This window comes from Cebus imitator, unplaced genomic scaffold (assembly GCF_001604975.1).
Source record: "Cebus imitator isolate Cc_AM_T3 unplaced genomic scaffold, Cebus_imitator-1.0 Scaffold341, whole genome shotgun sequence".
Taxonomy (NCBI): Eukaryota; Metazoa; Chordata; class Mammalia; order Primates; family Cebidae; genus Cebus; species Cebus imitator.
This window is the reverse complement of record NW_016107656.1, coordinates 1,297,330-1,323,533: the sequence shown is the minus strand read 5'-3', so window position 1 is coordinate 1,323,533 and position 26,204 is coordinate 1,297,330. Positions and strand designations below refer to the sequence as shown.

Genomic DNA, 26,204 nt, shown 5'->3' with positions numbered 1-26,204 from the left:
AGGATGGTCTCGATCTCTTGACCTCGTGATCCACCCGCCTCGGCCTCCCAAAGTGCTGGGATTACAGGCGTGAGCCACCGCGCCTGGCCAAAGCCAATAGTTTTATGCTGTTGATCTTTTTTAGAAATGGAGAAAGTGTGATTTTTTTTTCTTTCTCAGGGAAAAGTTTTGTGTTTTTTTTTTTTTAAATGCAAACTAGAATGAGAGAAGACCACAATCTAGTTTGTAAAGAGAAGGAAATTTACACACTGAGCTCTATAGTGATGGAAATCCAATCAGATGTTGCTCTGAGCTTTCACCATTTGTTCTAACCTCTTTCCCAGGACAATTCAGTAGTAGTATCCCTCTCTTCGTCCCCCACTGATGGGATTCATGAACATTGATTCATGCAAATCACCCTTCACTGATGAAATGCAGTCCCCTTGGGTGTTAAAAATAGTGGAAAAAATATAACCAAATAAGAATGTATTAAAAGTAAGTAAAATTAAAAGTGACTCACACCTCACTTTAAGCAAACAAACAAAAAGCCCCATAGTCAATTCATCAAAGAGATAAATAACAGCACTGAGTTAACACAAGAAAACCTTCAAGATCCTAAGGAATGCCAATATTTCTGAGAGCTAGGAGGTGGATGGTTGAAACAGTAAAACCTGCTCCGGCCTTCATTTTCTGTGACTAATAGTACTTGCAACATTTTGTTTTACAGGGTAAAGAAGGAGACTTTGTGTACAAAGAAGTCATCAAATCACCTACTGCCTCTCGCATCTCTCTTGGGAAAAAAGTGAAATCAGTGAAAGAGACAATGAGAAAGAGGATGTCTAAAAAGTACAGCAGCTCTATCTCTGAGCAGGTATGCAGCTCCCTGCTAGAATGTTCCCTTGGTTCTTCCTGACAGGAAAAGCTGAAGATGGCCCTTTTGAGATTTTTAATGGAGCTAAATACACATATTCCTTGGCATTAATCTGCTCCAAGTCCGTGCTTTATTTATGTAGAGAAACACTGAATTCAACACACGTTTATTAAGTACTTTGGACTATTCAGCACTGTGCTTGGTGCTAGGAATGCAAAATACAGGACTTGCCTTCTGTGTATAGATAGAGGTAGACATGTAAAGAAATGGTTATTCTTTAGTGCAATAAGCATTGTAAATTTGAATACAAAGGAAGGATTTTATTTTCTAAACTATGCGTTGCTACAAAATGGATGTGAGCTGAATCAAACCCGAAACAATTTTTTTTTTTTTTTTGGAACAGCAGGCTTGTCAATCATAGCATAAGTTGTTCTAGAAGCACAGATCCTCAAAGTTCTTCCTGGGTACCAGACTTTGGTAATAATGTTTCTGAGAGGGGTGTTTTCCCTCACTGGCCCTATCTGTGGCCATGAAGGAAGGTATCACAGAATTGATTTTTCCCCTCTAGATCTATAATTTCATTGCTAGAAGCATGACTGTTTTCTATCTTAATTGCATGGGTGGAGGGAGTAAAGAGAGTTGGAGAGCTGGCCCTCAAGGTAATTTTGACCATTCAATTTTCAAAACACTCTCCTCTGTCTGGCACCTGTATAGCACTCATTTTGTAGCCTGTTGAAGTGCCTGTGTATGAGCTGGTTGTCTGCTTGAAATACGTAGGTAATGCACTTTATCTTCCAAATACAAACAGCAGGGAAAGCAGACATTTTTGCTCAGCTGCTGCTCTCTGGTGGGCACAGTGAGCTAAAACAAAGCATCGCTCCATGCAAGTGACTGAACACCACCAGCCAGCCGATACCCGCCTCACTTTGATTCAAACAAAGCCTGCTTCGCTTGATTACAGTGGTTCTCATGGGGAAGTGGGGAGAGGGTACCATTTCGCTCCTCCTCGGACCCTGGGTCAGTGTCTTTCCATGGTCACACTGGGTTGGGGTGAAGTGGAGTGGATGTTGCCAGCATCCAGGGCAGCAGTGCCCAATCTTTTTGGCACTAGGGACTGGTTTCCTGAAGACGGTTTTTTCACGGAGCTGGGGCGGGTGGTGGTTTTGGGATGATTCACATGCATTACATTTATTGTGTACTTTATTTCTGTTATTATTACGTTGTAATATATAATGAAGTAATTATACAACTCACCATAACATAGAATCAGTGGGAACCCTGAGTTTGTTTTCCTGCAACTAGATGGTCCCATCTGGGGGTGATGGGAGACAGTGACAGATCATCAGGCATCAGATTCTCCCAAGGAGCACACAGTCTAGATCCCTCGTGTGTGCGATTCACAACAGGATCCGTGCTTCTATGAGAATCTAATGCTACTGCTGATCTGACAGGAGGTCGAGCTCAGACAGTAATGCGAGTAATGGAGAGTGGCTGTAAAAACAGATGAAGCTTCGCCTGCTAACCCGCCACTCACCTCCTGCTATGTGGCACAGTTCTTAATAGGCCACGGAGGAGTACTGGTCCATGCCCCGGGAGTTGGATGCTGATCTAGAGGATAGACACCAGGGACACTGCCAAAGCATCCTAGCATACACAAGACAGTCCTCACAGCAAAGAACTGTGCATTCAAAATCATCAGTGCTCAGGCTGAGAAACTGTGGCTTATAAGCCCTGCAGGGGATGTCTGGGCTGCCTTCAGTGTCTCTTATCCAGGATTTTTTTCTTTATTTTTTTCATTCTCTTGTCCCTATGGGTGAGGGAGTGATAGTGATTCTATATTTCTATATTGAATATTATATTCTATATTGAAGCAGTCAGCTTGCTAGTGAAAGCATGCTACTAATTTAAAGCACTTTATTAAGTTTGCTTTTCCCCAAAATTGAAACAGCTACTAAAACTGTTAAGCTTATATTCCAAGAGGCTTTCTGCTTTATGGATCATAAGATCAGATTTTTAATGTCAATTTGACATTTTTCTATAATTTTACTATAATATGGCAATCTTACGTGCTTAGGTCTATTTTTTTAAAGCAGTCATTTTATGTAAGTTAAGGAATAAAAGAAATAACTGATCATTATAAACTTTTTGTAAAGCAAAAAATAATGGAAAGCTTTGTGTATGGTTTGCTGTTGTTGTTGTTGTTGTTGTTATTTTTGAGACAGAGTCTCACTCTGTCACCCAGGCTGCAGTGCGATGGCGTGGACTCGGTTCACTGCAACCTCCGCCTCCCAGGTTCAAGTGATTCTCCTACCTCAGCCTCCCGAGTACCTGGGAATACAGGCGTGCACCACCACACGGGGCTAATTTTTGTATCTTTAGCAGAGACGGGTTTTCACTGTGTTGGCCAGAAGGCGGGTCTCAAACTTCTGACCTTGTGATCCACCCCACTCAGCCTCCCAAAGTGCTGGGATCACAGGCATGAGCCACCGTGCCCGGCCTTGTGTGGTTGTTTTCAAAAAAAACTTTTTAGTAAATATACCAATCCTTATGGTAGGGATGTTTGTTTTCTCTGATACTGCTGTATGCCCAGCACTTGGGATAGTTCCTCTATTGTAGGTAATCCATAAACATGTCATGAATATTTTAACAATTTTAAAAAGCATTTGAAAATATATCAGAGATCCACATTTACGATTGCTGTTTTTCAAATGCGTGCTTTTTTCAGAAGCATTACAAAAGATTTTGATGGGAAAATTTTATTTATTTTATAATGCAGAAAGGAGGAATGAATTCTTTTTTCTTTTTAAGAAATTCATACTTTGTAGCTTCAGTAACTTCCTAATATCTGTTTTTCCTCGTTGCTTTTGAGGTCGCTTGCTCACTTTCCTTACATTTAAAGCACTAATGTGTGTTGGATCAGAAGCTGCTATTGCTGATGTCCTCAGATGTTTGCAGGGCCTGCGGAGCTGGGTTCAGGCCCTTCTGATGATTCGGCAACATGCAAATAGCAGGTTTCGTTTAGTTGGTTTTGTGCTCACATGGCTATGGCCATATGAAGTATGCCAGAGACTTTTCTATTTTGGCAAGTAAACAGTTCTCACTGCAAACTTTCCGAAGTGTGATATTGTCTATTGATACAGCACCACGAATCCAATAAGCGTGCTATACTGGAATGTGCAAATGAGGAGCCGCTGAGCGGGTAATAATTAGCTACCCCAAATGCAGAAAGTACTTCTGAGTCACTCTCATCAGGATTCTGATCTGAAAGAGACTTCCCAGCTTTTTACTGACAACACTTTAGAAAAGTGAAAAAAGCTAAAACTTCAGAGTGACATATGGAAATTTTATTGTAGACTGGAAAATAGTATGTTTGCTGTATATTTGGGTTTTTATTTTGTACTTCTTTAGCCAATGCCAATAATGTATAAATAGAAACAAGAATCTGGCCAATTTTTTTTTTTCAACGAATGTTTTTTTAAAAGTGCAAATGTTTCCCATCCAAGTAGATTAAATTTCCTCTGACTACACTTCCAGGTATTCCATTAGTCATGGATTGTACTTGATCTACATTTGAAATCCAGCCTTGTTACTGGGCTTTTGTGTATGCTGAGTCTCTAAGCCTTTCATTTTTTCTTGGAGATTTCAAGAATACCTATTTGAGAATGAGACATAATATTTGAGTGCTTAATAAACGGTAACATTGGCCACGACTTAAAGCAGGGATGTAGGCTTAAAAGGAGGAGAATACTGGGTATAGAATCAAATGTGGGTATAGATTGATTTGACTGATTTCATTGAAGACCAAGTCACTGAGAATTACAAGACAACGTCTGTTCACTCTGATGAACTTTTTCATTTTGTTGAAACCCATGGCAGGACTCAGGCCTTGACGGAATGCCTAGCTCCCCTCCGCCTTCGCAGACTGACCCAGAACACATGGAGAAGCCCAAGCTCAAGGCTGGAGGTTCTGTAGAAAGTCTTCGGAGTTCTCTGAGCGGGCAGAGCTCCATGAGTAAGTCTACTTTGTCATTGTGGATTATTTTCTTTGGAGTCAATGTCTGACATATACTGAGCATGAGGTTCAGGTAATTTCAAGGTGAATAAGACCAAGTCCTGCCCTTCAGGTGCTATTAGAAAATCAGACCTGCAAACTCTCTGGACTCAGAGTCGTGTTTGTTTATTAGTAGACATGCAGCAGCAGCCCAAAAGAGGGGGTGATAAATTTTGATTGGAGACCATAGGGAAAGCATCTCAGAAAAAGGATCTAGAGAGCAGGGGAAAGAAGCCAGGGAGACAAGCATATGAAGATGACCAGCAAAATAAAGGGGGTGGGGAAGGGAGCGGAATTTTATATGTGACTGGTAAGTTTTGTTCAGATAGTTCAGGGCCAGTGGTAGTTGGAGTCGGCTGAATGATAAGAAGAAAAAGAACAAGTTTTTATTTTATTTTATTTTTATTTTTTGCGATGGGGTCTCACTGTCTCCCAGGCTGGAGTGCAGTGTTGTGATCTCAGCTCACTGCAACCTTTGCCTCCCTGGCTCAAGGAGTCCTCCTGCCTCAGCCTCCCGAGTAGCTACACTACAAGGGCACGCCACCATGCCTGGCTAATGTTTTGGTGTTTTTTTTGTAGAGATGGGGTTTTACCAGGTGGCCCAGGCTGACTGAACTCCTGGACTCAAACGATCTGCCCGCCTGGGCCTCCTAAAGTGCTGGGCTTACAGGGGTGAGCCACCGTGCCCCAGGATCAAGTTTAAACCTACCACTTTAAGTTCTTACCCTTGGGCAAGTGACGTGACCGCTCTGAATTTGTTTCCTCATATGTAAAATGGTTAGGAAGAGTGTGCATTACCACTGAGAGGTCACGAACGTTAAGAGCAGGATCTAGTTCCTGGTCCTGCCGTGTCCTCCACGCAGGAGCCTCCATGCCACGTGGATTCCCAGCTCATAAGGGTAACTTGCTGTGAGTCCCCTGTCCTGTGAGGAGCTTAGGGATAACAATCAGAGAATTCCTCACTGGGCCCTGCTCTGGTTCTGACATAGGGTTGTAGCTCAAAGCTTCCTCTCTCTGGGCCTTCGTTTCCTAATCTGCCACGCCTTCAGTACCTTTCTGCTTTGCTGGGTGGGAAATCTGTAGCTACCCTTGTTCTTCCTATACAGGTGGTCAAACAGTGAGCACCACTGATTCCTCAACCAGCAACCGGGAAAGCGTCAAGTCGGAAGATGGGGATGACGAAGAGCCGCCTTACCGAGGCCCGTTCTGCGGGCGTGCCAGGGTGCACACCGACTTCACCCCCAGTCCCTATGACACAGACTCGCTCAAGCTCAAGGTATCTCTCTTGCTGGCCTCAGAGCAGCTAACTGGGTTCTTCCGTTTCTCTAGGAGGCTGTCTTGCCTTCTTACTGTTGAATGCTGGGCTTCTGTCGTACAGACTGCACAGTATCTTGGCTACCTTGCTCACTGGTCTCCTCTGCAGTGAAAAACACAACAGGACCCTGCCAGCCCACAAGGCAGAGGGTCTTGTGTTAATCCCTGGGCCATCATCAATTTATTCCTTTGACCCTGTCTTCTGACCTCAGCTTCCCTTTAGAATTTCCGTTGCACACCTGATTTCTGTGTTTTCTCCATCTGAAGAAAGATTTCTGCCTTCTTTGTGCACAGAGATACACTTATGGGACAGATGAGGTTCCACAAAGTGTGTGCAGCCCTAACAGGGCAGGGATCGCCTGGTTCGGACTGGTGGGGAGTGCCTTCTCCAAGAAGTGGGAGCACTCTGAAGAGGGAAGGCGGTCAGAGTGCCGGGTGGGCTTCCTGGCTCAGAGCACCAGGGGTACCCCAGGCACCCCTGGTCCTGCAGGACAGGAGGGTGGAGGGGCTGTGACCGGAGGCCTGCATGGAATTCCTTACAGTCAGAGACACTTGTCTGGCCTCTGCCGAGCTCACAGTTACATCTATGTGTGTCACTCAGAAGGGTGACTTGTGGGACCCCGATTCTGGCCTTTGCAGCATCTTCATTTCTACGTAACCTGTGTATCTGCCAGATTCATGATTTGTACATTCATGGAATGTACCTAATGGAAAGATCTTTGCTCCCTGGGCCACAGAAAGGAGATATCATTGATATAATCAGCAAGCCGCCCATGGGGACCTGGATGGGCCTGCTGAACAACAAAGTCGGCACGTTCAAGTTCATCTACGTGGACGTGCTCAGTGAGGATGAGGAGAAACCCAAGCGCCCCACCAGGAGGCGGCGGAAAGGAAGACCACCCCAGCCCAAGTCTGTGGAGGATCTCCTGGATCGGATTAACCTGAAAGTCAGTCGCTTTTGATTCTTGCCACACATTACTCCCTCATGGCCTTTTTCTTTCCTACACTAAGCAAGTGAGGGCATTTTTAGGGTAGGGTCGGGGCTGATCTGTGTGGTCCAATAAGGGCGGCCCATTACTATGATGAGCATGCGTTATTCTACAGAAAAAGTGACCGGTTTTCTAACACTGCCTTGGACCTCGGCTGTGGGTGACAGCAGAAGCCCCGGGTCAGAGCTTCCTGCTGGAAGGGCTCTAAGCTGAAACCCCTGGCACCTCGCCCGCAGGTAGCTCCACGGGCTGCAAAGAAACTCTGCTCCCACCTCTCTCCCACCATCACTGCCAGCATCTAGTAGCGCCAGTCTGCAATGAGAGACTGTGCTTCCTCTTTGCAAAACTCTTGATCCTGAGGAATTAAAAGCTGGATTTTAATAGCTCTGTAAATGAAGGAGGAGTCTCCTCTGTTGTGGGCTCTGCGGAGGTACAGGAATTAGCTCTTATCAAGGGTACAATTATAATGCAAGCCAGCGGAATCCATCACAGCCTATGATGTACATCTTCCTAACCCATGATTAATAAAACACCCTGCTTGCCTTCTGAGCTGGAGGACTGGGACGTACAGGATCCATTGCAAATGATACTTACTAATCTTTTGATTAGCATAATGATGACTATGGGAAAAGCGCGCGGGGGTGGCAGGCTAGTTGTTGCCAGTGTTATCGTGTGGCTGGGCTGGCTGACTCCCTTCTGTCTTCCTTCTCCCTCTCACAGGAGCACATGCCCACTTTCCTGTTCAATGGATATGAAGATTTGGACACTTTTAAGCTGCTGGAGGAGGAAGACTTGGATGAGTTAAATATCAGGGACCCGGAACACAGAGCTGTTCTCTTGACAGCGGTGGAGCTGTTACAGGAATATGACAGTAAGTCCCTGTACACACAGAGATGTTCCCCATGAGGTCCGCCACAGCAGGCCCTGCCTACGCTGCCCGCGTGTGCTAGGTCCCTGGAGTCACTTATTCTGTCCTGTTCTTTACAAAGCCAAGCTCAAACAGCGCAAAGCCATGAATTCCCAGGGCAGACGCGGGAACAAAAGAAAGCCTCCTGTGCCGTTGCTACCTTTCCGGGCGTGTTTCTAGATGATAGTTGATGATACTGCACCAAGTGTCAGCAAGAATGGAATGACCGTTTTCCCAAGAAATTAGGGTAGATTCCCCTGTAGGTACTATTGAGATGTGGCGCCCCCTGCAGGCCATTAGGACAGTTGACCATAAAAGTGACTGACCAGCTGGGAGTTTTTCGCCCAGATAAGGGGTGATTACTTCTCAGAGCACACGAGGAATTTTGTTCTTATTGCATAGACTGGTTGGTGAATATATGAAATTCGTCAGCTTTCATTATGTCTCTCTGCAGTGAATGTGTAGAGCACAGAATTCCACATTAATTGGCCTGCAAATTGCCAACCTAAATGATAGCTTATTTTTACAGCCTGTGAACAGGATTATCAGTGAGCTCACAGCTTTTATGACGTCTATTTGAATATACCATATCCTTTGCTTCATTAACTTAGTCTTATCTTGCTCTGTATTTTTCAATCTGACATCAAAAATATCCCTGAAATCATTCATCTTAAAGGAGTATCCTTTCCAGTTACTGAGTTCAAATGCATTTTCTTTCAAGGACTCTGCTTCAGAGATATCAGTAGCTAATAGCATTTCTGTTGCTAAAAGACACGCCAAAACCATGGTTAATGGTGGAAAAAGAATTATACATTACTGAAATGTATCAGGCCCGAGAGACAATGGAAGCAAGTGTTGTTAGGTTAAATTCACTTCTGCTAAATAGGCAGTCCCTCTAAATTAACTGATAAGATAGAGAAACACACACCATCAAATAGATGTCTGAGCCTAAGATAAACAGGCTGCCCTCAGGGATAGATTTGGAGGGAATTGTGATTCACAGTTAATATCACTTTATAACCAGGTCTTTTTAGTGTTTGAGTCCCCGGGAGACACGTTGGGGTCTGTGGCCAGTAAAGAACCTGCACAGTGACTGGCGTACCCTATCAGCCCGATTAGTGTGGATTAATATGAAATAATCTATTGTCCTGTACCACATCTGCCCAGCGGCATAGCTCACTTGCTCTTCCTCATTCACTAAGAGCAGCTGGTGTATATAGACTCTCTGTCACATGTCCTTTATCATCCACAGAATAGGAGGAAGAAAGCTAAGTCCTGAGTGTAAGGCAGGGATCTGTGCTTAGACTGTTCCATGCCACGTTGGTTCGGAACCATCATCCCTCCTGGAATCACATCCTGAGTATTTTATACCAAGGGGCATTTTGTAGGAGGGTATCTTACCCATCAGGTGGCTAACCTGGAGAGTGAAGAATGTTTGCCTCTTCAAACATCCCATTTTGGATCTATGCTGCTCTTTTGTTGAGAACTTCCCTGATATATAAAGTTGTACTCCTTTTATTGGTTCTAAAACAAAGGCTTCAAGGTTCCAGAGGTACCAATTAGTGCCAAGAGTCAGGGTCCAGACTTTTCCTAGAGCTATAGGATTTTACATCCAGTACAGTTGAAAGTCATCATGGCTAAGAAGTAGTGCCTCTACTGATAACTTAGAGAAACATGATAGGTTTCTGTCAAACTGAATTTCTATACACTAGAGAGATATAGAGGTGTGTTGAGATCTTTGAAGATATGCAGGGATCTTGAAAGTTTTCTAGATTAGCCATCACTGAGAGCAAAAAGCACATCTCCAGCACTGCTTGGAAGTCATCCCATCCAGCCTTCCTTGAAGCGTGAGAAAATGCCAGCCTTCACATAGGGTTCCATTGGGAAAAGACTAATTGTCAGATGGCTCTTCCTTACACCAACCTCAGACCTACTATCTTAGGTCTGGCAAATGAACGCGTCTTACAAATTGCGAAAACAGTTTTTACTTGTGGTAAAATACAGATAATCTAAAGTTTGCTGTCTTAACCATTTCCAAGTATAAACAATAACTTTTATAAGAATTCTAATTAGGCGTTATTTCAAACCTGCAGAAAAGTACAGAGGAAAAGAAAACAAACTTATGTATGTACATGCTAAAGTTAATATTTTGCCATATTTTTTTCTTTAGTTCTTACATTTTAAGAAATATGGTGTAAGCCCATGTAAAGTCCTGCTTTCAAAGAATCCCATTCCCTTCCCTTCTTTCTCAAGGGAACTGCTCCCTGGGCAATGGTATGTGCCCTTGGGTACCACTACCTTTTGGTGTTGGAATAGCTCGTATGTATCTTAGCATATTTGTGTGTGTGTGTGTGTGTGTGTGTGTGTGTGTGTGTGTGTGTGTGTGTTTAATGAGACTGGAGGCAGAGAGAGTCCAAGCAGAGTCCCTTCAGGTCATGCTTAAATGGGGTTTCAGCCTCACAACACAGCACTTTGCTGTGATTTGACTGAGAATTTTCAGGGTTCTAGCTCATCTTCTTTCTTATCTTTTGCACCTTGGCACCGATGCTAACAAGTATGGGAAAGGTGATGGTCTCGATTCTCCACTACAGAGAAGAAGCACCACACCTCTTTCTTGCTTCCCCCCAATGAGGACAGCGATTTTAGCCCCCTGCCTTATGAGTGTATAAATAGAACTGTGGTTTTCAGGTGACAGAATGGATCCCCTCCCTCTCCAAAATAATTTTGGGTATCCTGCTGTGTCTGGTGAGGCTGGGATCCCCAAAGACACAGGCACAGCATGCATTTTCCTGCTGCGGCAAGAGCAGGTCTTCTGTGCGACTCCCACTGGCCAGCACTCTGGAGTCTGTTTTGGCCACTGTGGTGCACTCAACTGTGTCACCAGGGACAGAGTACACCAACTCCTCTTCCTGGGTTGTAATGGATAGTGCAAAGCCCTCATTTTATAAGTATCATTTTCCTAAATAACATGCTAGGCTAGAACAAAGGCTACTGCAAAGCCACAGGCTCTCCACACAATGAGGACACCGCTCTAGAATGTTCCACTTCTAGGTGGTCGGAGGGACAGTATTTGCTCTTGTGCTTCCAATTAGTTAATTTTTCATTAGACATTTTAAAAGTAGCACTCTTAATGTGAGATTCAAATTGAGGGACTTAGTCTGCCGTGATCTCTGCTGTAGTTGGGGCTGTGAAATGCTTTCCCCGTGAGAAATGCAAACAGGAAGTGGTAGTGGACAGCAGGGGTGCTGCCAGAGCCTTCCGCCTCCCCGCATTTTTATTTTGATGACCTGAGAAAAGGCATCATATTTCTGGTATATTGATTTCTTTTTCCTTTGTGTGTGTGGTTGGAGTGGGCGAGTTGGTGGGTGATGAAAAGAAAGGAAAATAAAGCCATTCATCATTGCAACTAGCTATTTTATGTAGAAAGTGTTTTCTTGGTTTCTGTTTTATGTGACCAAGTACTTACTCTGCATAATAATGCAAAGATGTTCTGCGTGTAACCTCGCTGTCCCATGTAAGGCCACACGTGCCCTTTCTGCAACATGCCGGGTGATGCTGTTGGGGTGTTGAAGGCCCTCGTGGCTTTCCACATGATTGCCTTTGGGCAGATTCACTCAACAGAAGCGCCTGATGCTGCTCCTGATTTTTTTTTTCTTCTCCAGCTTTGTTGAGGTACAATTGACAAATAAAGATGCTTCTCTTTAAAAGCCTTCCTCAGAATGAGGTCTTCCTCTCTTCTTCTTTATTTTATTATTTATTTATTTCAATAGCTTTTGAGGTAAAGGCGATTTTGGGTTACATGGATGAATTATATGGCGGTGAATTCTGAGATTTTAGTGCACCCATCACCTGAGTAGTGTACGTTGCACCTAATGTGTCGTTCTTTTTATCCCCAGACTCCCCCTACCCTCGCCCTTCTGAGTCTTTAACGTCCATTATATCACTTTGTATGCCTTTGCGTGCTCACAGCTTAGCTCCTACTTACAAGTCAGACCATAAGGATTTTAGCTTTTCACTCCTGTGTCACTTCACTTAGAATGATGGCCTCCAGCTCCATCCGAATTGCTGCAAAGACATTATTTCATTCCTTTTCTTAGCCAAGTAGTATTCCATGGTACATAGGTACTGCATTTCCTTTATCCACTCAGAATAAGGATGTCCAGCTTTCAGTCATCCATTTTTCTATACCAGCAACCATGCATGTGTTACTCAGCTTCAAAGTTTGAAAGTTTCCTAAGCTTTCCCCATCTTTTACTTATAGGCAGGAGATAGAAATGTGCTGGCACAAGACAAAGGGAGAAACAGAAAAGAAAGAACAACCCTTAACTCATCCCAAACAACAAAAGCAAAAGAAGATTTGCCACTGGCCTCTCTTTAGTTTTGGGGTTTGCCAGCCTTATGCTTGCTGAGCTAATGCAAACACCCTCAGCATGTGTCCCTGAGGGCTAGGAAGGCTCCTAAATGCTAATAAAATTTGTTATTTCATCTGACACCTTAATACTAGCTCCCAAATTTGGAAAGTTGGCAACATAAATATCTTGAAGCATAAGACTTAACAGATCTCCGAAAAATGTATGACCCAATCTCACCTTGTGAATAGGACGTTTATTCTCTCTTTGCTTCTCCCTGATGGTGCCATCACTCAGAAGGGACTGTGAGCCCCACTGCGAAAACTACACTCTGCCTTTCTCTTTTCCTCATAGCCCTGAGGCCAGGGTCAGCCTCTGTTCCAGTAACTTAAAAGGCATCAACGTATTCCAACTGCGTGCTCTCTCCAAACTTACCTTCGTGCGATTATTACTTTATTGGAAGAAAAGCTGTGATCACACTAGTTCATTTTGATCTCATCTGTTTTAAGATAAATTGTTCTCTTCTAAAAGCTCAGGGCAGTAACCGAGGATAAAGTCGAGATCTGTTGACCCTGAACCCTCTGCTTTTCATGCCCCTTGTTGATTTCGTGCTGGGTTCTCTCCTCTAGGTAACAGCGACCAGTCAGGATCCCAGGAGAAGCTGCTCGTTGACAGCCAGGGCCTGAGTGGATGCTCCCCCCGAGACTCAGGATGCTACGAAAGCAGTGAGAATCTGGAAAACGGTAATGTCACCATGGGTCGCTGGGAACCTGCTTTGACTTGATTTCAAAGCACAGTTTCTGCAAAAGGACGATCGTATTCCTATCATGAACTCAGCAACCATCTTTTTCCTTCTGACCTCTACACCATTCTAGTCCATAGTTAGCCTCCCTTTTTATTCTCCTGGCTGCTAGGTGAGGTTAATAAATTCCGTATAAAATACCTGCAGCTGTAAAACCTAAATTGTGTGTCTCCTATGCCCTTTTCTTTATGCAATAAAAACCAACATTTGAGCGTTGGGAACTATTAGGTCCATAGGAAAACAATTTACCGGGTAGACCATCCATCAAGGTCACACCAGCAGCAGTGTCTTAAATGCCTCAGTGCATGGCCTGAATGTCGAGGCAGTTACTGCAGGAGAGAAGGATTGTCTCATTGGTGGCCTTTCTGTACAGCCAGTCGGGAAGTAGTCAGTATGAAATTTCAGAAAACATACTTGTCTCAAACAGAAGAGGAGCCTTAAGTGGTATATGGGGTCAGGTGGGCTAAACGTTATCATGGATGCCTCTGTGGCTTCCTGTTGTGACCCCAGAATTCAGATTGTAGCAAGACAAGAAACAGTGGAAAGAGGCTCACCCTGCCACAGTGACCTAAATCTGTCAAACTCCTGAAGGCCGTCATATAAAATGCCCAGCTTTGATAGTTTTTAGCAGCCATTTGAGCCCTATCTAATAGCCCATTTGTTAAGAGATTTACTGAGCACCTACTAAGCAAACTTTTTTACACTGCAGGTTGTACTTTATTAGTGGGTTGTGAAAGCAATTTAGTAGGTCATGGACAGCAGTTTTGTAAGACAAAATAGAGTAGAGAACATCCCCCAGGATAACGGTTAGTATTGCTGGTACTGTCACTTGTAATCCTTGTTTGAGTTATGTCTGAGTGTGTGTTGGCGCTTGCGTGCATGCATGTGTGTCTCTGTGTAGGACACGTTGAATGTAAAATGTGTTTCTTACTGGGGATCATGGGAAAAAATAGTTTGAGAGCCATTGTGGGCACCAAAGCCAGGGCTAAGGAAAGGAAAGAGGGTGTCCAGGGTGCAAATCCTAAGCAGGTGCTCACTCTCGGGTACCAGCCCTGTGCTTTCATGACTCTGGGCATTCACCTCCTTAGAGTTCATCTTCTGGGCACCTTGTTTGCCTCACTCTAATTCTAAGTCTAATCAGTGTCTTGGCGATCCGTGACGCCCTGCCATTCAAGGTGTTCTATCAACTCGGGAAGATGGTAGTTCTCCCCAAGCTATAATATTCAGGTAGCCTCAGTCAAGACAGTATGCAAAACCCACCTAGTATCCTGGTACATCCTCAGTTTTATTAAATATCACAATCCTTATGTAGCTTATGTAGAGTCTGAGGAATTTTTTTTTCCCTGTTAATAACCTTTCCATATCCAAAAATTTTCAGGAAACGAATTCCCCCAACTGTTGGTGATTGGTAAGGAGCTCACAGATGTTACTGGCAGAATTTTTCATGCCCAAATGAATTCAGGTGTAGCCGCTGAAGAACTAGATTGCTAGGAACCATACTTTGAACTCAAAATAAATTTAGGGATCTTTCTAATATGCAGAATGCAGAAATGGAACTCAGACATATAGTTTTATATTGGGAGTTAAGGGAAAAGAAAGTCATATTTCTAAAATTTATGCTAAAGAGGTTTTAATAATTTGCCACTTCAACTTACTTTTAAGTTTTGATGCGATTTTTTTTTTTTTTTCTGAAGAGGCATTTCTTCATTTATTTGTGGTGATTTTTCCAATAATGAAAAGTGGGACCATGGTCAGGATCTTCAGTAGTAACACTAGGCTGATGATCTTTATGTAACAACAATAGGCCAGGCGCGGTGGCTCACGCCTGTAATCCCAGCACTTTGGGAGGCCGAGGCGGGTGGATCACGAGGTCAAGAGATCGAGACCATCCTGGTCAACATGGTGAAACCCCGTCTCTACTAAAAATACAAAAAATCAGCTGGGCATGGTGGCGCGTGCCTGTAATCCCAGCTACTCAGGTGGCTGAGGCAGGAGAATTGCCTGAACCCAGGAGGCGGAGGTTGCGGTGAGCCGAGATCGCGCCATTGCACTCCAGCCTGGGTAACAAGAGCGAAACTCTGTCTCAAAAACTAAAAAAAATAAAAATAAAGAAACACATTTGGCCGGGCGCGGTGGCTCACGCCTGTAATCCCAGCACTTTGGGAGGCCGAGGTGGGTGGATCACAAGGTCAAGAGATCAAGACCATCCTGGTCAACATGGTGAAACCCCATCTCTACTAAAACTACAAAAAATTAGCTGGGCATGGTGGTGCGTGCCTGTAGTCCCAGCTACTCAGGAGGCTGAGGCAGGAGAATTGCCTGAACCCAGGAGGCGGAGGTTGCGGTGAGCCGAGATCGCGCCATTGCACTCCAGCCTGGGTAACAAGAGCGAAACTCCGTCTCAAAAAAAAAAAAAAAAAACAACAATAATATCCTACAAATTTGAGCCATGACGCCCTGCCATTCAAGGTGTTCTATCAACCTGGGAAGACGGTAGTTCTCCCCAAACTGTAATATTCAGGTAGCCTCAGTCAAGACAGTATACAAAACCCACATAGTATCCCGGGACATCCTCAGTTTCAGTAAGCATCAGAATCCTTGTGTAGCTCGTGTGGGTTCTGAAGAATTTTTTTTTCAACATGCCTAGCATGCTGGTGTTTATCAGCATGGAAAATACAGGTGGACAGGGTCAAAGCACACAGCAAACATGTTATTAACCAAAAATGTAACAAGGAACAGTTAATCTCTGTGTGTGTGTGTGTGTGTGTGTGTGTGTGTGTGTGTGTGTAAGTACTGATGCAAACAAAGCGTTCAGTACATTGCCTGGTCCATGCATTGTAAGTTTTTGGCACACTTATCCAGCAGCACCAGTTTAATATCAATTACCAGTCAACAGATAAGTAGATTATGTCTGGTTGATAGTTCAGTTATGAGTCTGACAGTTTTAACCAAGGGTGTTGCTTTGCTGGGATCCAAAACTTTCTCAGTATTTTGTAGATTTTCTTTGGCAAAGTACTTATATATGTTTACTTGTCTGTGTCCAGGTTGGTTGGTTGTTTCTAGGATAAATTTATTAGAAGGAGGGGCTTCAAGGAAGGTGGGATTTGAGTATTCACTGTTCACTCTGAAGGGGGTACCATTTATAGAACCTGTTCTGGAATTCAGTCCAGCTCTCCTTTTCAATCATGACCTTGAAAAACTATACTCACCCAACAAACCTCGTCAATATGGGCTATGGATGAGCAACCTCTTTTCACATCAATTGCAGCTGGGCACAGACTTAAGCCAAGATTTATTTCCCTGCTTGACACAGCATATTTCTCTCCATGTCTCCCAATTAATTTCAGTCTTCATGATTTCTTTAACAAGACGAAGGATTCTTTCTAAAAATAAAAATGGAACCATAATAACCCTCTATCACCCAGTGTCATAAATGGTGATTGTATGTCTTTAGTGTAATTGAACAATGGGATATGGGAGTTGGAGATTTCAATTATGTTAGCACCCCTTTATGCATCCATTTGATTGATTTGCTTTTAAAATGTGATTGTAAAATATTCCCTTGTCTCACAGGCAAGACTCGGAAAGCGAGCCTCCTATCTGCCAAGTCATCCACCGAGCCCAACTTAAAGTCTTTCAGCAGAAACCAGTTGGGCAACTATCCAACGTTGCCTTTAATGAAGTCTGGGGATGCACTGAAGCAGGGACAGGAGGAGGGCAGGCTGGGCGGTGGCCTCGCCCCAGATACATCCAAGAGCTGTGACCCACCTGGTGTGACTGGTTTGAATAAAAACCGAAGAAGCCTCCCAGTTTCCATCTGCAGGAGCTGTGAGACCCTGGAGGGCCCCCAGACTGTGGACACCTGGCCCCGATCCCATTCCCTGGATGACCTTCAAGCAGAGCCTGGCGCTGAGCAAGACGTGCCTACCGAGGTGACAGAACCGCCCCCTCAGATTGTACCCGAAGTGCCACAGAAGACGAGCGCCCCTACCACAAAGGCCCAGCCCCCAGAGCGAGACTCTGCCGCTGACAATGCATTGCTACTGACCCAAAGCAAGAGATTTTCCGAACCTCAGAAATTGACAACTAAGAAACTGGAGGGCTCAATCACAGACTCCGCTCATGGCCCGTCACCCCCTCAGTGTTTGCCCAGAAACTATGACGCTCAGCCCCCCGGAGCTAAACATGGTTTAGCAAGGACACCTCTGGAGGGCCACAAAAAAGGACATGAGTTTGAAGGAACACACCATCCCCTGGGCACCAAAGAAGGGGTCGATGCTGAGCAGAGGGTCCCTGAGATAAGAACACAGCCAAAAATTCTATCACAGCCTCCACCTGTTCCTGTTAAAAAGAGCAGAGAACGCCTCGCTAACGGACTCCACCCTGTCCCCATGGGCCCTGGTGGGACCCACCCCAGTCCCGATGCGCCATGCCTGCCTGTGAAAAGGGGCAGCCCTGCCAGCCCCACCAGCCCCAGCAACTGTCCCCCAGCACTGGCTCCCAGGCCTCTCTCAGGGCAGGCGCCTGGCAGCCCACCAAGCACAAGGCCGCCCCCCTGGCTCTCAGAGCTCCCTGAGAACACGAGCCTCCAGGAGCACGGTGTAAAGCTGGGCCCGGCTTTGACCAGGAAGGTCTCCTGCGCCCGGGGAGTGGATCTGGAAATGCTCACCGAAAACAAGCTGCACGCCGAAGGCATCGATCTCACGGAGGAGCCCTATTCTGATAAGGTATCTGGGCCCACCATGTTCTCAGGCCTTTGTTTGTAGAAGTCAGGCAGCCAGGTGCGATGAGCCCACAGCTGCCCCTGAAGCCAGCCCAGTGGCATGGGCAGCTCTGAGAGGGTGGAATGAATGATCCATAGCCAGCAGCTTCTGATGAGGGAGCGCAGGTTCCAGATTAAATGCAAATACAGCCTCTCTGGAGTTTTCTTTGTTTTGCTCTTACTTGTTTCCTTTTAGTTTTTGGCAGCTATACTTCGCAGGGAGAATGATCAGTGCCAAAACTGGCTTCTGAAAAGGATGGTTTAGCAGACAGGGGACACCTGAATCCATGTGTCCACGCCTTACTGGACATTCATGTGTTCAGATACTGACACCTACCATTTCATCTCTCCGTAGGTAAACTGAGGTTAAAAATAACCTGCGTGAAGACCTCTTAGAGGGATTACGGGGAGCAAATAAAATAAATGTGAACATACTTGGAAAATTATAGAACCCTATTCAGATGTGATCATTGGATTATACAGTTATCTGTATGGGTAATGGGAAAAAGATAATATAAAATCCCCCATTGTACCAAAAACATTTAGCTCTATAATGAACAATTACTTCTCATTTAAAAAAAAAAAAAAATGAGGTCTACCAATACCAAGTGACTCCGAAGACAAAGCAATGTTAACAGATACAGTGGTACTTTACTGCAGGAAATACAGGCCCTGTTATGATGCATTCCTGAGTCCTTTATTATAAAATTCTCATGACAATGAATGCCTTCGAATAAGATCCTCGTCCACCTCCCTGAGCCTCCTTGATGTTTCATGAGTAAATCTCTTTGTTTGTTTGAGATGGAGTCTCACTCTGTTGCCAGGCTGGAGTATAGTGGTGTGATCTCGGCTCACTGCAACCTCTGCCTCCTGGGTTCAAGGGATGCTCCTGCCTCAGCCTACCCAGTAGCTGGGACTATAGGCGCCCGCCACTACGCCCAGCTACTTTTCGTATTTTTAGTAGAGACGAAGTTTTACCATGTTGGCCCGGATGATCTCGATCTCTTGACCTCGTGATCCACCCGCCTCTGCTGTCTCAAGTGCTGGTATTACAGGCATGAGCCAAGATTTCATGAGTAAATCTCTTTAAATAAAAAGTAAAGAGAATGACTGGACAGTAAATGCTGGCTTAGTGAGCTGGCAGTATAACTTGTAGCAGATGAAGTGCAAACAGTTGAATGTCTGTAAAGTAGACGTTAGCCCTTCTCTCCTGCAGTTTAGAAGACTATCTTCAATAGCATTGGAGGAATTCTATTTTGCAAAATGATCCGATTGAGTGAGGTGAGGGCATTGGCCGGAAAAGTGTAGGATAATTGTGTTCTGCCTTAACTATGCTTCCAAACATTTTCCTAGAGCTCAATAGTGCAAGACAAAGATGTAAAAGTATTCCCTCTAAAGCATCCATCCTGACTCATAAAGAAAATGTATTCATTTTAGATGAAAACTTTTGGTTTGGGGGCAGTGGCTTACTCCTGGAATCCCAACAGTTTGGGAGGCCAAGGCGGGAAGATCACTTGAGCCCAGGAGTTTGAGGCTGCAGTGAGCCATGATCACAGTACTGCACTCAACCTAAGTGACAAGAGCGAGACCCTACGTGATGTTTGATGTATCTTAGGGAAAGGGAAAAAAAAAACCTTATAACCCTTGATGCCACATTTCTGTTCTCCCTGGCAGCATGGCCGCTGTGGGATTCCTGAAGCCCTGGTGCAGAGATACGCAGAGGACTTGGATCAGCCCGAGAGGGACGTTGCCACCAACATGGACCAGATCCGGGTGAAGCAGCTTCGGAAGCAGCACCGCATGGCGGTGAGCAGCCCACAGTCCCCCGGCTTCCTGAGGCACAGTTAGTTACCACACTTAGTGATGAGCATACTGACAGCTGCCAAGTAGGCAAGGGCTTGTGTAGCTATGGAAAGGAGACCGCTGGGGAGAAAGCAATACATGGGTCAGCCTGGAAATGTTTAAAAATAAACTTTCAGAAAGAAAAAAAGAAAAAGATAATTATCCATAATCCCAACACTGTGAAAAACTTTTTTAAGATTAGCCTAGTGCTAGGCGTGATGGTGCACGCCTGTAATCCTAGATACTTGCGAGGCAGAGCAGGAAGATTGCTTGAGCCCAGAATTTTGATGGCAGCCTGGGCACCATAGTGAAATCGCATCTCTTAAGAAATAAAATCCATCTGAATGACACAAAGTGTCAGTTAGAAGCATAACTTCAAGAGATCTATTCAACATGGTGACTCCAATTAATAACAATGTATACTTGAAAATTGCTAGGACAGTAGATTTTAAGTGTTCTCACCCCAAAAAATAGTATGTGAGGCAATCCATGGGTTATGTAGCTTGATTTAGCCATTCCACAATGTGTACATTTTTCAAAACATCATGTTTTAAACCATAAATACACACAATTTTTACTTGTCCATTAAAACTCTTGTCTAATCGTTTCTCTGTACACGAATAATAGTAAATGTACAGTATTGAAACATGATTGTTTGCTGTTATCACATCATTAGTCTGTTTCTTTGTTACTAAAAAAATTTGTTGATATTATCAATACAGTAGTCTCCCCATATCCATGAGGGATATGGTCCAAGACCTCCAAGTGGATCTCTTGAAAGCCTAAAGAGTACCAAACCCTGAATATATTATAAACACATTTCTTTTTCCTTTTTCACAATTTCACGGATAGAAGATTCGTTTTCACCGTAGATCTTAGGGACGTCAGCATATAATTTTTTTTCTTATTAAGCCAAGAACTTTCACCTTTTTACTTAAAGGAAGCACTTAATGGCTTCTCTTTGCCACGTTCCAAATGGCCAGCATCACAACTCCTGCACTTTGGGGCCATTATGAGGTCAAATAAGAGTGACTTGAACGCAAGCACCACAGTACCGCGACAGCTGATCTGATGACTCGGGGCCCCTAAGTGACTGAGGGACGGTAGTGTAGACGGTGTGGATCCGCTGGACAAAGGGAGGGTGGCCCCACGTGGGACAGAGCTGGATGGTGTGAGAGTCCATCACACAACTCAGAATGGCATACAGCGTTAGACTTACGAATTGTTTACTTCCGAATTTCCCATTTATTATTTCAGGCTGTAGAAAGAACACTGTGGATAAGGGGGATGCTATTGTATTTCAGAGTATTGTGGTAGGTGAATGTACTCTAGCAGTCAGTCTCGTAGTTCAAACATTTAGATTTTCCCAGCCTTTTACATCCTTACGAATAAATCTTTGTAGACTTTCATGGTTAATTTCTGAGGATATATTCCTTGAAAAGGGTTTGCTTCATGAAAACTATATAAAATCCCAAAGATTTTCACTCTCGTTAGCAAATCACCTTTCTGAAAGGTGTAGGCCCTGTATATGCTCAGTAGTCAGGGTTAAATGTCCATTTCCCTGTTCCAGCCAATCCTGATATTACTGTAGTTTAAGTTCTTTATAACTGTATTGACTAAATATTTAATTTTCTGGTTGTTAACATAGATTCAAAATACAGTGAAAAACCTACTTTATAAAAACCCTACCCATTGAGTGTTATCGTTTTGTTGTTGTTGTTGTTGTTGTTTTTTGAGTTGGAATTTCACTCTGTCGACCAGGCTGGAGTGCAGTTGTGCGATCTTGGCTCACTGCAACCTCTGCCTCCCGGGTTCAAGAGATTCTCCTGCTTCAGCCTCCTGGGTAGCTGGGACAACAGGCACGTGCCACCATGCCTGGCTAATTTTTTATATTTTTAGTAGAGATGGGGTTTCACCGTGTTAGCCAGGATGGTCTTGATCTCCTGACCTCGTGATCTGTCCGCCTGGGCCTCCCAAAGTCCTGCGATTACAGGCATGAGCCACTGCGCCCGGCCTGAGTGTTACTTTTCACATGATCACCCAGATTTGTCTCTTCAAACCACTTTAGCGCTCTTGTCAAGAGCATATCCTCAGTGAAACAAAATGTTAGAATATGTAAATGCTGACAGTTTGGGGACTTGGACACATAAGTGGGATCTGATCTCATTCCAAACACCTTGGAGAACCCTGTGAAACACTTCCTTAAGGATTTGCTTCATCTTAGAGAAGAATTTTTCCTGCTAGTCTTGATCTCTGACACTCATTGTATTGTCGCTTTCTGATAACAGTCTAGCAATGCAGTATTTCAGTGCTGTCCCTTTTAGACACATACGAAGCAGCCCTCCGATGGCATATGGAGCATTTCTATCATATTGCTTTCTTAATTTATCCAGATTCCAAGCGGTGGTCTCACGGAAATCTGCCGAAAGCCTGTCTCTCCCGGATGCATTTCGTCTGTGTCGGATTGGCTCATTTCCATCGGCCTGCCCATGTACGCCAGCACCCTCTCCACTGCGGGCTTCAGCTCCCTGAGCCAAGTGCCTTCTCTGTCCCACACTTGCCTTCAGGAGGCCGGCATCACAGAGGAGAGACACATAAGAAAGCTCCTATCTGCAGCCAGACTCTTCAAACTGCCGCCAGGCCCCGAGGCCATGTAGCCAGGCCCTAGATGGGCCTCTCTGGACCAGAGCCACCCTTTCACTGTGCAGATGATGCTGATGCAATTCCTCCATCTCTGGACATGCAGACCAGATCCAGAAGAAAGGTCTGGCATGTGGCCCAACAGCGCGAAAACTTGGCACAGGACTGAGGCGCCTCTCCTCCAGAAAAGCCCCCTCCAGGAAATGAGTGTGGTTCTCTTTGACCTCCAAAGACAAGACAAGCACTTATTGTTATTTTCGGAAGATGAGAGAACTGAGATACCAACTAGCTGCGAATGCTGTGGCTCCAGTCTGTCTCTCTGTACTGGTGGAGGCTGGGAGGTGTGGGGGGGCAGCCTGTTCCATCTCTGATAGTGTCCTTGCCCTTCTCTCTGTCACCCTGCAGGATGCCCGAGGGCCAGGCGGGCTCAGCTAGGCCAAAGGAATAGACTCAAGAGTTACTGTACATTGTTGACCAAGCCCATTTGTTCAAAAGTTAGAACATCTGGCTGCACCAGAAAAAAAAAGTCCTATTCTTCTTTAGATACACAAGAGACATTTTAATAATTGCTTTCTAGCAATCAGCTTTTATTTGCCTTAATATAAGCTTTGAAGCAGTTATCTAACTAGTGTCCACAATCCTATAACCATAGTTCCACATCTTCAGCCAAGGCTCCCATGTAACCGCTCTGGGAGATTTTCAGCAAAACTGGGCTTCTCTAACCATCTCATTCTAACATGGCTTATTTGGTATAGGTATTCATCAGCCACACACTTCATGTTGGTTTTGGGTTTTAAGCTAACTACAAATGTACTAAAAAGCTATCTGAAATTCACAAAGATATTGTGTGTGTGTGTGTGCGTGTGTGTGTGTGTGCGTCTGTATTCATAGTAACTGCTTTTTGTTTTAACCAGTTTAGTATTGTTACTGTGTGGGTCATTGTGCTGCAGCACTGACTTGGAATCCTGACCATGTCCATCCCGAAATTCAACCCTCAGTTAATAGATCATCTTTGCAAAAGGTCACTGTGAGGTTGCATATTTCAGAAAGATGTTCTTAAAAAGGGAGTCATTTAGAAGATGTTTTCTAAAAGTCTTTTCAGTATTGCAACTAATACTATTATCCTTTTTAAATTTAGTTCATTCTTTTAATTTAAACAAAGGTTCAATATTGGAGTCAGAGGAACCACATTAGCCATGTGTTAAGTGCTTGCATACTTTAAATTGTTTTACAACTGATTCCAGCACATTCTATCTTTTTTGAGATGGAGTTTTGCTCTTGTGACCCAGGCTGGAGTGCAGTGGTGCGATCTTGGCTTACTGCAACCTCCGCCTCCCGGATTCAAATGATTCACCTGCCTCAGCCTCCTGAGTAGCTAGAATTACAGGCATCCACCACACACCCGGCTAATTTTTGTATTATTAGTAGAGATGGGGTTTCACCATGTTGGCCAAGCTGATCTCAAACTCCTGACCTCAGGTGGTCCACCCGCCTCAGCCTCCCGAGGTGCTGGGATTATAGGCACGAGCCCCAAGCCCGGCCTCTATCCTCTGTTAGCCTAGTGTCTGCCTTTCTAGCAAACAGCAAATTTAAACAAGTAAACTATTTAGGTTTCTATTGCTTATGATTTTCCTTTACATTCTTATGAACACTAAGCCTCAAATGCAATCAATCATTTATAATATAAACACCTTGACCACAGGCCCTTGATTAAAAGTTTTGTAATATTTCATCTGCTTATTAAAACAGATTATTTCCCTTGGGTTGGAGGGGAAGTGATTTCATAAACTACAAAGCCATCTTTAGCATATTGCTTATGTCTGGATCCATGTTTCTGAGGAAAAAGACATTCTCAGGTGATGTATTTTTTTCATGAATTAGTATGCTTTTTTTTTTTTTTTTTTTAAAGAAATGTGTGTTTTTTTAATAATTTTCATCCTCTGTAAGATGCCACGTGAAGAAGTTGTGGAAACGTAGAATGAAAAGCTAAAGCTGCCAGATTTCTACTGAACTCTTAAAAACAGCTCATATTCGTCTTCTCGGATTGTGGCCTAGCTTATTTGCAATGTAACGAAGCTGCAGGGTTCTCGTATTGCTAAAGTGTTCAGTGCGTTTCACGTGCTGTGGTGGAGGTGGGTGCTGTAGACAGGCTTCTCTTCCTGCTTTCAGAATACCTCGGCTTGACATTCGAACAGATCCTGTCATTGTTTAAGCTGAGCAAAAAAACCACACACAAAAGCCGTGTAAGAGGTGACAAAGGAGAGGGAGAAATCGCATTTCCAAGTTTTACTTCATTCCCAGTGAAGCATTTTCGTGTAAGTGAAAGTCGCAGCAGAAGAGGGAACTTTCTGGAGATTTTGAGAATGCCAAACCATATTTTTATCACCCTTCTTTGGAAATCAATGCCTTTGCATAGAAAATCAAATTCAGGGACCACAAAGATTTTTCAGTGGGAATGTCTAGTCTGAGGGGTCTGAGGTTGTTTTTACTTTATTGTGTTGTTTTAAATATTTTAAAAAATATCTTTAGTGTTTGGTCTTTTTTTTTTTTCTTTAAACGTTTAATTTGGTCTGAGAAAAGCTGAATGTTTGGGTGTGGCGTTTGACTGAGGTGGTCTGGGACTGCCTGTGGACGTCAGTGAACAGGTGGTAGGCTTCAGCGATACCCAGTTTTAATCAGTTGCATTTGGTACAGAATTTTGAGTAATGGTGAAAATTGTTGTCTTTGGAAAGCACAAAAGAAACCTGGAAAGGCAGTTCGGCTCAGGTAGCTACACATAACATTGTGTATCATTTTCACTTCAAAGCTGTCTGGAATGAAATGCAGTCAGCTTCAACTAGTACAATTTACGTACCCAGATAACCAAGATATTGTTTCATGGCCTTGCCTTAGTCAGAGGCCCTTTTCTCTGTCCTGACACCCCACCTCCGCCCGTATGGGTGAAATTGGAAATTACTAACCTATTGGAAACCAGTTCCTGACATAGTAAAGTTTGCTTTCATAACTGCGGCAAAACAAATCAACTCACCAAGTCACTGCTGCCATGTGTGTACTGTATTATTTTCAGAAAAAAATATAATAGTCCGAGTCCAAGTTATCTTGATCTAAAATTGATAGAGAAAAGAAACTGTCGAGCAAGTTATATAACAACTAACAACATTGCACTTTCTGTATATGAAATCAATATTTAAATAACTTATTTTTCTCCATTGCTGTTCTTAAAAACATTGTAAGTAGCTGTAATATACCAGTACCAATATGTTCTTGCAATTGCTTCAGCCCAAGAAAGCTGTGTATTGTTTTAAAAATTGTAAAAATTATTGTGATGATTCATTTAGCATAAAGAGAGGTGGACAGAAGGGTTTTCCTATGTATCAAAACTTGTCTATAATTATGTCATCTATGTACCTAGAAAACAAGTAAATAAATTTCTTCACTTGAATATGCTTTTTGTGTTGTTTCTCGGGTATTTTAAAGATGAATGGAGTAGAAATGAAAGGGAATTTATAAAGCGATCAAATAATGAAATATATTGGGAACATTGTGGCTGTATGTAATTCTGCCATATCACCAGAAATCACCCTCTGACATCCACCCAGATTCTCTTTACCACTTTATTGCTTTGTTTTCAAATATGCATAATTGAGTCATATAATGATAGTACCTTAGAACAAGAAGATATTTTTTGGAAGTCATCT

The 26,204-nt window shown here is 43.8% G+C and overlaps 1 protein-coding gene across 9 annotated transcripts in view; it reads left to right on the top strand.

Moving 5' to 3' along the window:
* Positions 1-25,952, top strand: part of SASH1 (SAM and SH3 domain containing 1) — a 1,041,684-nt gene extending 1,015,732 nt beyond the window's left edge. For 4 of the 9 annotated variants that reach the window (XM_037730364.1, XM_037730365.1, XM_037730363.1 and 1 more), the window contains exons 12-20: positions 707-850; positions 4,727-4,862; positions 6,008-6,177; positions 6,953-7,162; positions 7,925-8,075; positions 13,090-13,203; positions 16,836-17,989; positions 19,699-19,830; positions 22,260-23,023. In XM_037730364.1, coding sequence (XP_037586292.1) covers positions 707-850; positions 4,727-4,862; positions 6,008-6,177; positions 6,953-7,162; positions 7,925-8,075; positions 13,090-13,203; positions 16,836-17,989; positions 19,699-19,830; positions 22,260-22,523 — 2,475 coding nt within the window. In that variant the 3' untranslated portion in view covers positions 22,524-23,023. Of the gene's footprint in view, positions 1-706; positions 851-4,722; positions 4,863-6,007; positions 6,178-6,952; positions 7,163-7,924; positions 8,076-13,089; positions 13,204-16,835; positions 17,990-19,698; positions 19,831-22,259 lie in introns of all 9 variants that reach the window. The other 5 variants (XM_017505762.2, XM_037730367.1, XM_037730368.1 and 2 more) reach the window with 3 other exon arrangements.
* Positions 25,953-26,204: the final 252 nt, after the last annotated feature.